General features: G+C 43.3%; 1 protein-coding gene across 6 annotated transcripts in view; it reads right to left on the bottom strand.

Moving 5' to 3' along the window:
* Nucleotides 1-266: 266 nt before the first annotated feature.
* Nucleotides 267-13,894, bottom strand: part of LOC134352586 (galectin-9-like) — a 50,435-nt gene continuing 36,807 nt past the window's right edge. For all 6 annotated transcript variants that reach the window (XM_063059850.1, XM_063059848.1, XM_063059849.1 and 3 more), the window contains one exon: nucleotides 267-5,054. In XM_063059850.1, the coding sequence (XP_062915920.1) occupies nucleotides 4,908-5,054 (147 nt within the window). In that variant the 3' untranslated portion in view covers nucleotides 267-4,907. The remainder of the gene's footprint in view (nucleotides 5,055-13,894) is intronic.

Raw genomic sequence — 13,894 nt, forward strand, 5'->3', positions numbered from 1 at the left:
TACTCTGATAATAAATTTACTTTGAACTTTGATAGCTTCAGCTGGATGTGAATGGCATTTCTTCTTTTCTTTGAGAGCTCAGTTTTGTAATGGGACAGTACCTCCCCAGGCTGTCACCTCCAGAAATCACCACAGCAGGTGAGCATTGTCACTGTAAAATATGGTAACGTGCCACTCTGCAATCTCCCAATCTCCTATGAACACCAAGAGATTTATGTGGCCAGCATCCTAAACACAGATTTTCAACACACTCTGCTGCTCTTGACTGACTTGAGCTGATTTTATTGACTTGGCAAACAAAAACAAATACAACACAGCAGGATTTCTTTTTTCAATCATGTATTTGTTTAAAAGCCATTCAGCAATAAAGACATAAAACATTTTATTTTTCAGAAATTTCTTAGTAATCAATTCACATTGAAACGTTATGGACAAATTCATTGCTCTGATTTAGCTTGGCAGCACAAACATCAACTGAAAGGTTGAATCCATGTTCTCAGCCTCTGGCAGAATACCTCCTCCGTCCCAGCAAGTAACTGGAGCTCTGCTCAGCCCCACTAGAGGGCACGAGGGGACCAGCTGTAAAGACAAGTCATAACTCCAATGTGGCGCAGGCCAGCTATTAGCTGCAAGGAAATTATCAACCGTGCATCAGGAGTGACTTGCCCTTCAAACCCTAAGCTTTGGTACAGGCAGGTGTTCTAAAGACCCATGGTAAGAAGACAATGGAACGATAAACAAACTACTGTAGCCTGGTAATATATACCACATAACAATCTCAATGAAATACAGGTAACTGGGCGACTGACTGTCAGGAGGGGGGGGGGGAATACACAGCCAGTACAGAGTACACCTGTGGCCGTTCCCCCCAGTAATAACCTTAGGTACTCTTGAGGGGGAACGATCTACTGGGGGGAGCCACAGTGACTAGGTCTCAGGCACTGAGTCTGGGGCTGTGGCTCAGAAGATCAGAGGTGAAGAGGTCTGCAGTGTTGATAGGAGATTCCTTAGTCAGAGGAACAGAGACGAGATTCTGTAAGCACAATAGAGGCACCTAGATGGTACGTTGCCTCCCTGGTGCCAGGATCAGGGATGTCTCAGATGAAGTTTATGGTATTCTCAAGAGCAAAGAGTGAGCAAACAGAACTCTTGGTACGTATTGGAACCAATGACATAGGTAGTCAAGGTGAGGAGGTTCTGAAGAGAGGATTTAGGGAACTAGGTAGAAAGCTGAAAAACAGGACTCCAGGTAGTCATCTCTGGATCGCTGCCTTTGCCACGCACCAGTTAGGGTAAGAGTAGGATGATTTGGCAGGTAAATGTGTAGGTAAGGAAATGGCAAATAAACTGAATAAGTATTTTAATTTGTCTTCACTATGGAAGACACTAGCAGTATGGTGGAAGTTCCAGATGTCAGGGGACAGAAGTGTGTGAAGATACCATTACTTGGGAGGTGGTTTTTGAGAAACTAAAAGGTTTGAAGGTGGGTAAGTCACCTGGACCAGATGATGTATACCCCAGGGTTTTAAAAGAGGTGGCTGAAGAATTTGTGGAAGTATTAGCAATGATATTTCAAGAACACTAGATTCTTGAATGGTTCCAGAAGACAAGAAAATTGCCAGTGACATTCCACTCTTCAAGAACGGAGAAGAGCAGAAGAATGGAAGTTACAGGGCAGTTAGTCTGATTTCAGTGATTGAGAAGATGTTGGAGTTGTTAAAGAGTTGGTTTTGGGTACTTCGGAGTACATTATAAAATAGGCCATAGTCAACATGGTTTCCTCAATAGAAAATCTAGCCTAATAAATCTGTTGGAATTCTTTGAAGAAATAATAACCAGGACAGACAAATGTTGTGTAGTTGGATTTTCAGAAGACTGTTGACAAGGCCGCATACATGAGGCCGCTTAACAAGTTACGAACCCATGGTATTGTAGAAAAAATTCTAGCATGGATAAAGCAATGGTTGATTGACAGGAGGCAAAGAGTGGGAATAAAGGGAGTCACATCTGGTTGGCTGCCAGTGGCTAGTGATGTTCCATAGGAGCCTGTGTTGGGTCTGATTCTTTTTATGTTATATGTCAATGATTTGGTTGATAGAATTAATAGCTTTCTTGCAACGTTTGCAGATGATGTGACAATAGGTGGAGGGGCCTGTAGTTTTGAGGAAGTGGAGAGGCTACAGAAGGAAATAGACAGATTCGGAGAATGGACAAAAATGGCAGATGGAATAGTGTCTAGAAGTGTATGGTCATGCCCTTTGGTAGAAGAAATGAAAGGGTAGACTATTTTCTAAATGGAGAGGTAATACAAAAAACTGAGGTGCAAAGGGACTTGAAGCCCTTGTGCAGGACTCCCTAAACATTAATTTGTAGCTTGTGTCTGTGGCAAAGAAGACAAATGCGATGTTAGCATTCATTTCAAGAGGACTAGAATATAAAAGCAAGGATGTAACGTTGAGACTTTATAAAGCACTGGTAAGGTATCACTTGAAGTATTGTGAGCAGATTTTGGGCACCTTAGAAAGGATGTGCTGAAACTGATGAATGTTCAAAGGACTTTCACAAAATCAGTTCTTGGTTTGAATAGTTTATCATGTGAAGTGTCTTTGATGGCTTTGTGCCTATATTCACCAGAATTCAGAAGAAACCTATTGAATGGGGAAAGGCTTGATAGCATGGATGTGGAGAGGATGTATCGTATGGTGGGAGAGTCTAAGACCAGAAGACAGCCTCAAAATAGAGGAGTGTCCTTTTAGAACGGGGGTGAGGAGGAATTTCCTTAGCCAGTGAGTGGTGAATCTGTGGAATTCGTTGCCACAGGCAGCTGTGGAGGCCAAGTCTTTGTGTATATTTAAAACAGAGATTGATAGATTATTGATTGGTCAAGACATGAAGGCAGGAGATTGGGGCTGAGAGGAAAATTGGATCAGCCATGATGAAATGATGGAGCAGACTCAATGGGCCAAATGGCCTAATTCTGCTCCTAAATCTTATGCTCTTATTAGACAGCAGGTCAGGCAGCAGCTGTGGAGGAAAACACCTAGCTCATTTTCCGGTCGAGGCACTTCATCTAGTTTGACAGACCAGATATAGTGTGGACAAGTCTGAAGGGATGAGGGGAAGGAGTGGGTGGATCAGCAATTGTGTCAGTATCTGGTTGTGTACTGTCTCACTAAAATGATTTTGTCACGAGTGGACCTTGGAAGGTGTGCAAATGACAATTGTTCCTTCCCATAAAAGTTCTCACACCCATGAAATGGAGTAAAAAGTTGGTAGACTATGTCTCGGGGAGATAGAGAAGGCACAAAAGGCTAAAACTATTTGTCTAACTTGTCCCAAGAACCAGAAAATACCCGGTGATCAGGAGGATTATCTTTGTTATATTAATCTACTGTTCTATCTTCACTGGATTAGGATGAGGAAATTCACAGCCTTCTCTTTTCTCCAAAATACTTTGGTTGGATAATCTTCAGACGGAAGATTATCAAAGAAAGAGGGAAATTCAGGAATGGCTAACCCTAAGGCTACCACTCCATGCTCTGTCTCATCACAGGATTAATGTGTGGGTAGTTTCATCCTATTTCCCTACCTACCAAACTGCACTAGTACACTGTAAACACAGCCAAAACCATGGTAATGGGGATCAATGTCATTAGTTGATGGATTCATGTAAATGAGAGATTGACCTTCACTGCACCTAACAAGAAGGCCTCCTTTTGTGTAATAGATGAGAGAAGCAGGGAGTAAAAACTTCATTGCCTCAGACGGCTACGGAGGCCATGTCATGCTTGAATTCATGTATTTCCTGTAAGGTGACCAAATCTGTCTGTGGTTCTTCAGCTGTTTAACTAGTCATTATTTCAAGGCATGGGTCCCAGATTTTCATTTTTCATTCCTTGCCAATAAAGGCACATTTCCTTTTTGGTCCCAATGGACCAAGTCTTTGGGTACATTTAAAGTGAAGTCTGATAGGTTCTTGATTAGTAAGAGCGTTAAAGATTACAGGGAGAAGGCAGGAGAATAAGTTGAGAGGAATGATAAATCAGCCATGTTGGAATGGTGGAGCAGACTCGATGGGCCGAGTGGCCTAATTCTGATCCTATGTCTCATGGTTTTTTAACTTCCTGCGAGGTGGTGCAGTGGCCTCTCGGAGGCCAACCAAAGGTATGCTTTTCCTTGTTAAATGTGTATTTTATGACTGTAAGACTATACAGGACTTCAAGAACTATGGATACAGCAGGCCTACCCCATAAGTGAGCTGCATGTGGTTCAGAGTAGCAGGCCAGAATGTTGTAGGAGTCGGCGGGTGGGTCAGAGAAGGAGGAGGCATCCGACAGATTGGAGGAGCCAGATTGGGTTCAGAGGAGTTGACCTGGATGCAGACCCTGTTGCTGCCCACTACTCGAAGTTGGCGGCATGCAGAGTAACCATGAGTGACTGTCTTAGATATTTCCCTTGCAATCGCAAAGCCCTGTTGGTCATTGCTACTGTAAGATGCTGCAGACCTGGCCAGGCCGCAGTATGGGCTCGGTTGTCGCGAGCACTAAGCCTGAAGCCATGGGCTTGCCTGCCAGGTGACTCTGGAGGTGGTATAGCGAGGCATCCGCATTTGGTTGAGGGATGGCCTCTAATGTTAGTGCTGCTCTCCAGTGTTCAATCAGTGGAATGATAGGCTGGACTGTTGGGAACTATACCATCAATTTGAGGGACATGTCACTCATGTTTCTTTTGTGACTGTGTGTTATTTTCTCTCTATTTTGATTATGCTTGGCCCCAGAAGAATGCTGTCTCATTCTGATGTATCCATGCGTAGTTGAATGATAATTAAATTTGATTTGATTTGAATATAGGAACACTCTGCTGCTCTGATTGGTTTCTAGATAAAGCATATTAGTTACTTCAAAGCATTAGTACTGCACAAGAAAAAGGGTGACATCACCGGAGACTTCCAGTGTATCGATCTGGCTCAGGGGCTGTAACCTGTGGTTGTAGTTAAACAGGTGCCTTCCATTCACCAGGACTTTGTAGCAGGTTGGTTCAACGTGGATCTGAAGCTGGCAAGACACAAATGCAGATAAACAATTATCACAAGATGCTGGAAATCCAGAGCAACACACTTCATTCTGCTGGTTTCATTCTAATTCAAAATTCAAAGTAAATTTATTATCAAAATGTGTATATATATCACCACATACAACCCTGACATTCATTTTCTTGTGGGCATTCACTGTGAATACAAAGAAACACAATAGAATCAACAAAAAAAAACACATACAAAAATGGACAAACAAATGGACTACAATTGTTCATCCCAGTTTGGCAAAAGAATAAATCAGGGAAGGTAGTGCACCCGTGGCTGACAAGGGAAATTAGGGATAGTATCAATTCCAAAGAAGAAACATACAAATTAGCCAGAAAAAGCGGCTCACCTGAGGACTGGGAGAAATTCAGAATCCAGCAGAGGAGGACAAAGGGCTTAATTAGGAAAGGGAAAAAAGATTATGAGAGAAAGCTGGCAGGGAACATAAAAACTGACTGTAAAGCTTTCATAGATATCTGAAAAGAAAAAGATTGGTTAAGACAAATGTAGGTCCCTCACAGTCAGAAACAGGTAAATTGATTATGGGGAACAAGGACATGGCAGACCAATTTAATAACTACTTTGGTTCTGTCTTCACTAAGGAGGACATAAATAATCTTCCGGAAATAGTAGGGGACCGAAAGTCTAGTGAGATAGAGGAACTGAGGGAAATACATGTTAGTAGGGAAGTGGTGTTAGGTAAATTGAAGGGATTAAAGGCAGATAAATCCCCAGGGCCAGATGGTCTGCATTCCAGAGTGCTTAAGGAAGTAGCTCAAGAAATAGTGGATGCATTACTGATAATTTTTCAAAACTCTTTAGATTCTGGATTAGTTCCTGAGGATTGGAGGGTGGCTAATGCAACCCCGCTTTTTAAAAAAGGAGGGAGAGAGAAACCGGGGAATTATAGACCGGTAAGCCTGACATCGGTTGGTGGGGAAAATGCTAGATTCAGTTATCAAAGATGTTATCAGCACATTTGGAAAGCGGTGAAATCATCGGACAAAGTTAGCATGGATTTGTGAAAGGAAAATCATGTCTGACGAATCTCATAGAATTTTTTGAGGATGTAACTAGTAGAGTGGATAGGGGAGAACCAGTGGATGTGATATATTTGGATTTTCAAAAGGCTTTTGACAAGGTCCCACACAGGAGATTAGTGTACAAACTTAAAGCACACGGTATTGGGGGTAAGGTATTGATGTGGATAGAGAATTGGTTGGCAAACAGGAAGCAAAGAGTGGGAATAAACGGGACCTTTTCAGAATGGCAGGCAGTGACTAGTGGGGTACCGCAAGGCTCAGTGCTGGGACCCCAGTTGTTTACAATATATATTAATGATTTAGATGAGGGAATTAAATGCAGCATCTCCAAGTTTGCGGATGACACGAAGCTGGGCGGCAGTGTTAGCAGTGAGGAGGATGCTAAGAGGATGCAGGGTGACTTGGATAGGTTAGGTGAGTGAGCAAATTCATGGCAGATGCAATTTCATGTGGATAAATGTGAAGTTATCCACTTCGGTGGCAAGAACAGAAAAACAGATTATTATTTGAATGGTGGCCGATTAGGAAAAGGGGAGGTGCAACGAGACCTGGGTGTCATTGTACAACAGTCATTGAAAGTGGGCATGCAGGTACAGCAGGCGGTGAAAAAGGCGAATGGTATGCTGGCATTCATAGCAAGAGGATTTGAGTACAGGAGCAGGGAGGTACTACTGCAGTTGTACAAGGCCTTGGTGAGTCCACACCTGGAGTATTGTGTGCAGTTTTGGTCCCCTAATCTGAGGAAAGACATTCTTGCCATAGAGGGAGTACAAAGAAGGTTCACCAGATTGATTCCTGGGATGGTAGGACTTTCATAGGATGAAAGACTGGATCAACTAGGCTTATACTCGTTGGAATTTAGAAGATTGAGGGGGGATCTTATTGAAACGTATAAAATTCTAAAGGGATTGGACAGGCTAGATGCAGGAAGATTGTTCCCGATGTTGGGGAAGTCCAGAACAAGGGATCACAGTTTGAGGATAAAGGGGAAGCCTTTTAGGACCGAGGAAAATCTTCTTCACACAGAGAGTGGTGAATCTGTGGAATTCTCTGCCACAGGAAATAGTTGAGGCCAGTTCATTGGCTATATTTAAGAGGGAGTTAGATATGGCCCTTGTGGCTAAAGGGATCAGGGGGTATGGAGGGAAGGCTGGTGCAGGGTTCTGAGTTGGATGATCAGCCATACTGAATGGCAGTGCAGGCTCGAAGGGCCGAATGGCCTACTCCTGCACCTATTTTCTATGTTTCTATGTGCAAAAGACAACAAATTGTGCTTAAAGGGAAATTAGAGGCTGCAGATTGCAATGATGGTACTTCAGAATCACTGGGGGGTGGGAACCAAACTGAAGAGATGGGGGAAGGGGCGGTTGGCTCACAAATAGAGAAAGCTTGGAGACAGTGTGAGAGGGAGGATAGGCAGGTGATAGAGAAGGGATGCGCTCAGATCGATGGTTTGAGATGTGTCTATCTTAACGCAAAAAGCATCATGAACAAAGCAGATGAGCTTAGAGTGTGGATCAGTACTTGGAATTATGATGTGGTGGCCGTTACGGAGACTTGGATGGCTCAGGGGCAGGAATGGCTACTTAGAGTGCCAGGCTTTAGATGTTTCAGAAAGGACAGAGAGGGAGGCAAAAGAGGTGGGGGTGTGGCACCGTTGATTAGAGAGAGTGTCACAGCTGCAGAAAAGGAGGTGGTCATGGAGGGATTGTCTACTGAGTCTCTGTGGGTGGAAGTTGGAAACAGAAGGGGGTCAACAACTCTCCTGGGTGTTTTCTATAGACCACCCAATAGTAACAGGGACATCAAGCAGATAGGGAGACAGATTCTGCAAAGGTGTCATAGTAACAGAGTTGTCGTGGTGGGAGATTTTAATTTCCCAAATATTGATTGGCATGTCCCGAGAGTAAGGGTTTAGCTGGAGTGGAGTTTGTTAGGTGTGTTCAGGAAGGTTTCCTGACACAATATTTAGATAAGCCTACAAGAGGCTGTACTTGATCTGCTATTGGGAAATGAACCTGGTCAGGTATCAGGTCTCTCAGTGGGAGAGCAATTTTGAGATTGTGATCACAATTCTATCTCCTTTACCATAGTATTGGAGAGGGATAGGAACAGACAAGTTAGAAAAGCATTTAATTGGAGTAAGGGGAAATATGACGCTATCAGGCAAGAACCTGGAAGCATAAATTGGGAACAGATGTTCTCAGGGAAATGTACAGCAGAAATGTGACAAATGTTCAGGGATATTTGTGTGGTGTTCTGCATAGGTACGTTCCAATGAGACAGGCAAAGGATGGTAGGGTACAGGAACCATGGTGTACAAAGGCTGTTGTAAATCCAGTCAAGAAGAAAAGAAAAGCTTACGAAAGGTTCAAAAAACTAGGCAATGATAGAGATCTAGAAGATTATAAGGCTAGCAGGAAGGCATTTAAGAATGAAATTAGGAGATCCAGAAGGGGCCATGAGAAGGCCTTGGCGAGCAGGATTAAGGAAAACCTCGAGGCATCCTACAAGTATGTGAAGAACAAGAATATAAGACATGAGAGAACAGGACCAACCAAATGTGACAGTGGAAAAGTGTGTATGGAACCAGAGGAGATAGCAGAGGTACTTAATGAATACTTTGCTTCAGTATTCACTATGGAAAAGGATCTTGGCGATTGTAGGGATGACTTACAGTGGATTGAAAAGCTTGAGCATATAGACATTAAGAAAGAGGATGTGCTGGAGCTTTTGGAAACCATCAAGTTGGATAGGTCTCTGGGAACGGATGAGATGTACCCCAGGCTACTGTGGGAGGCGGGGGAGGAGATTGCTGAGTCTCTGGCAATGATCTTTGCATCATCAGTTCCGGAGGATTGGACAGTTGTAGATGTTATTCCTTTATTCAGCCCAAAGCTGCCAAATGCTCCTCATACATTAGCTCCTTCATTCCCAGAATCATCCTTCTCTACCTCCTCTGGACTCTCTCCAATGACAAGACATCCTTTCTGAGATATGAGGCCTAAAATGGTTGACAATACTCCAAATGTGGCCTGATTAGTGTCTTATAAAACTTCAGCATTATCTCCTTGCTTTTATGTTCTATTCCCCTTGAAATAAATGCTAACATCGCATTTTGCCTTCTTTACCACAGACTCAACCTGTAAATTAACCTTCTGGGAGTCTTGCATGATTGCACCTCTGATGATTGAACTTTCTCCCCATTTAGATAATAGTCTGCACTATTATGGCAGGGAGATGGAAACCAGTATGAATGCATTATGTTGAAAAATAAATGTGCTAGGTTTTAGAAAATAGCTATGGATATTTAAGATACCATTGGAAGATGCTGGAAAAAGTGAGATAAAATATCTTTGAATATGCAGATGGGGAGGGGAGGGAAGCGTGGAGCTACCATCAGGCAGGAAGTACAGAAGCCTGAAGTCCCACAACAACTGGTTCAAGAACAACTTCTTCCCTTAAACTTTTTCCTCATCTGGACTCAAGGACCTGGACTACAGGGTTATGGTGAATAGGTTAGTACTTTATTCCCTGGGGTGCAGGAGAATGAGGGGGAGATTTGATAGAGGTGTACTGAATTATGAGGGGTATAGATAGGTTAAGTGCGAGCAGGTGTAACGCCTGGTAAAGGTTTCGCTGCTGACAGTGTTTGGATTATTGTTGGAGATAAGGGGTGCTTGGGAATGTGGGCCATCCAGTCAGGAGAGAAAGCTGGGGGAGCAGGGTTTTTTTTTGTGCCTGACACCGGTGGGAGTCTTGGTCTTTTGGTCGGTGGGAGATGAAGAGAGAACCAGTCACAGGATTTGATCTGGAGGGGATCGTGATTCGACAGAGCAAGATGTGGGTGTCTACTGGGGATCGGTGAGTATGACTTTTGGACGATCTGAGCACATTTGACTTTTTATTTATAATGGGTCCTTTTTGTGTTTTTTCTTTTCTTTTCTCTACTAACCCTTTAGTTAAGTTAATATTCATAAATATACTCCTTTTAATTGTATGCCATGTGCAAGCTGTTACTTCCTGTGATGAGCTGTAATAGGGCAGCAAGTCACACAGCAGTCACACAAACCAGGGCTGGGTGGGCGAGACGTCCCAATTTCATGGATTTGGCAGGACTAGAGTGTGTATACCCTGAAAAGGTAGGGTGAGCAGCCAGAAGTCATGGTACATATTGGTACCAATGACATAGGAAGAAAAAGGGAGGAGATCCTGAAAAAGGAATAGAACCATAGAACATTACAGCACAGAAACAGGCCTTTTGGCCCTTCTTGCTGTGCCGAACCATTTTTCTGCCTAGTCCCACCGACCTGCACCCGGACCATATCCCTCCATACACCTCCCATCCATGCACCTGTCCAAGATTTTCTTAAATGTTAAAAGTGAGCCCGCATTTACCACTTCATCTGGCAGCTCATTCCATACTCCCGCCACTCTCTGTGTGAAGCCACCCCCCCCAATGTTCCCTTTAAACTTTCCCCCTTTCACCCTTAACCCATGTCCTCTGGTCTTTTTCTCCCCTTGCCTCAGTGGAAAAAGCCTGCTTGCATTCACTCTATCTATATCCATCATAATTTTTTATACCTCTATCAAATCTCCCCTCATTCTTCTACAGTGAGTTAGGAAGGAAGCTGAGAAGCAGGACCTCAAGGGAGTAATCTCGGAATTGCTGCCTGTGCCACATGACAGTGAGGACAGGAAGAGAATGAGGTGGCAGATAAATGCTTGGCTGAAGAATTGGAACAGGGGACTGGGATTCAGATTTCTGGATAATTGGGACCTCTTTTAGGACAAATGGGACCTGTACAAAAGGGATAGGTTACACTTGAATCTGAGGGGGACCAATATTCTTGCGGGCAAATTTACTAGAGCTGGTTGGAGTGGTTTAAACTAACATGGCAGGGAGATGGAAACTAGTATGTGTTACGTGCCTCAAGGAGATCTGTTTTTTTTGTGAGAATGATGTAATGGTCTTTTGGAGGTCACCTGATGCGATTTTCCTGCTGATGTCAGGTCACGTGATGACATGTGCACCATGGGTACATAAGGGTAGACCCCAGATGACGCAGTTAGTTTTTAGTTTTTAGATTTCCAGGTAGAACGTACTGTTTCTGTTGCGTATTTGGTTTTGTGACGCAGTTTCATTTTTGAAGCGGTTGTGCGTTCTGTTGCAAGATACAATATTATTGGACTGGAAATTTTTGGCTAGATGTGCTGATTTACCCTATTCCAGCAGTAGAAGGGAGAGTGAAGACCTTATCGAAGTACAGGACCCGAAGGATCGAGAGGAGCCGGCATCGTTTGGCAGTTAACAAAGGATCGACCTTATTGAGTCTTCGTTGAAGGAGTAGCGACCTGCATTGAGATAACTCTTGCCAAAAAGAGCAAAGAGTTCATGCAACACACATCAAAGTTGCTGGTGAACGCAGCAGGCCAGGCAGCATCTCTAGGAAGAGACTGTACCTCTTCCTAGAAATGCTGCCTGGCCTGCTGCGTTCACCAGCAACTTTGATGTGTGTTGCTTGAATTTCCAGCATCTACAGAATTCCTGTTGTAAAGAGATCGTGCAAAGGTTTGCTCTCTAGAAACCAAGGTCAGTTGTTTTAAACTGTGCATTTACTGCCACGTGAATCCTGTGGACAGAACCAGCAGGAAAGTCGGGTCTATGAAGAAATCCTTCTCCAGAGAAGTCTCTCCCAATTGAACGTATAAATCTGTTGGACTTTTGAATTTACCATTTTAAGAACTATATCTGACTTTATCACTGTAAGAACTGTTTTTGCATTTAACACTTTAAGAACCAGTGCCGAGTGACGATTTGTTGAACAGCTGCATAAGGGTTAACTTCCAGTTAAAGTTTTCGTTTGTTTTTTCCTTATCGTTTATCCGTGTTTAATAAATGTTTGGTTGTTTTTATATAACCTGTCTCGAGTGGTATTCATTGTTGCCGGTTACGTAACATATGATAGAGCTGAGGATGAGCCAGCAGGTTTACAAGTAGATGATGGGTGTAACATGAATGTAAGGAAAGACAAGCCAATAACTGGGTACAAATGCAGATAAGGCAAAGAGTTAAATTGTACTACAGAGGCAAAATTCAGCATGAAGAATGCAGGACTGAAGGTTTAGTATTTAAATGCGCACAGCATTTGGAATAAGGTGGATGAACTCATGACGCAATTAGAGATTGGTCGGTATGACATTGTGGGCATCACTAAGTCATGGCTGAAAGAAGGCTATAGTTGGGAGCTTAGGATATACTTTGTATCGAAAGGACAGGTAGGAAGGCAAAGACGGTGGTGTGGCTCTGTTGGTAGGAGATGGAATTACATCTGTAGAAAAAGGTGACATAAGATCAGAGAATATTGAACCTTTGCGGGTGGAGTTCAGAAATTGCAAGAATGAAAAAAACACTATGGGAATCATATATAGGCCTCCAAATAGTAGCCAAGATGTGGGGTTGAGATTACAAAAGGAGCTGGAAAAGGGTAATGACACAATTGTAATGGGGACTTCAATATGCAAAGCGATTGGGAAAATCAGGTTGGTGTTAGATCGCTAGAGAGTGAATTTGTTGAATGCCTATGAGATGGCTTTTTAGAGCAGTTTATGCTTCAGCCTATTTGAAGAAAAGCTATCTTAGATTGGGTGTTGTGGAATAACCCATATCTTATTAGGGAGCTTAATGTAAAGGAACTCTAAGGAGGCAGTAATCACAATATAATTGAATTCATACTGCAATTTGAGAGGAAGAAGCATAACTCACAAGTTCCTTTATTATTGCAATGGAATAAAGGGAATTACAGCGGCATGAGAGAGGAGCTTGCCAAGGTGGATTGGAGGAGGATACTGGCGGGAATGATGGTGGAGCAGAGTTCGCTGAAGTTTCTGGGAATAGTTCACAAGGCACAGGATAGATATGTCCCACAGAGGAAGAAGTTCTCAAATGGCAGAGGCAGGCAACTGTGGCTGACAAAGGAAATTAAGGACTGCATAAACACCAAGGAAAGGCCATATAAGGTAGCAAAAGTGAGTGGGATGGTGGATGATTGGAAAGCTATTAAAATCCAACAAAAGGCAACTAAAAAAGCTATAAGAAGGGAAAAGAAGAAATATAAAGGCAGATTAGCCAATAATATAAAGCAGGAAACCAAAAGTTTTCATTTATATAAAGACTAAAAGGGAGGTGAGAGTTGTTACTGGACCACTGGAAATTGATACTGGTGAAGTAATAATGGGGGACAATGAAATGGCAGATGAACCTAATGGGTACTTTGCAGAATCAAAGGAAAAGATACCCCCAGAGGTGCCCAAGGGGGGGGCAGGATGAGCACCCCAGTCGGATGGACACAACGACATCAGACCCAGACAATGAACAAACGACGATGAGGAAGCAGTGTGCATGTGGCAAAATCTGCAAGAACAATCGTGGCTTGAAGATCCACCAAGCGAGGATGAAGTGTTTGGTGGGAGCAGGAGCAGCACAACAGACAGGTGTCCAAACTGGTGAGACGAAGGAGGGGCCAGGCCCGGAGTCACCCCATAGTGCTCGGAACCTCCAAGTGTTGCAAACTAATCCCTCTAACATGAAATCTAACAGGAGGTGGATCAAATGGCCTGCAGCTAACATGACTTCACTGTGGAAGCAGTTTGATGAAGATGTTAACCAAATTCTGGAGGCAACGGTGAAGGGAGGGGTTGATAGGAAGCTGCAAGCCATGACAACAATCATTGTCAGTATCGCAGCTGAACGGTTCGGAGAAGAGGAGAA

This window comes from Mobula hypostoma, chromosome 10 (assembly GCF_963921235.1).
Source record: "Mobula hypostoma chromosome 10, sMobHyp1.1, whole genome shotgun sequence".
Taxonomy (NCBI): domain Eukaryota; kingdom Metazoa; phylum Chordata; class Chondrichthyes; order Myliobatiformes; family Myliobatidae; genus Mobula; species Mobula hypostoma.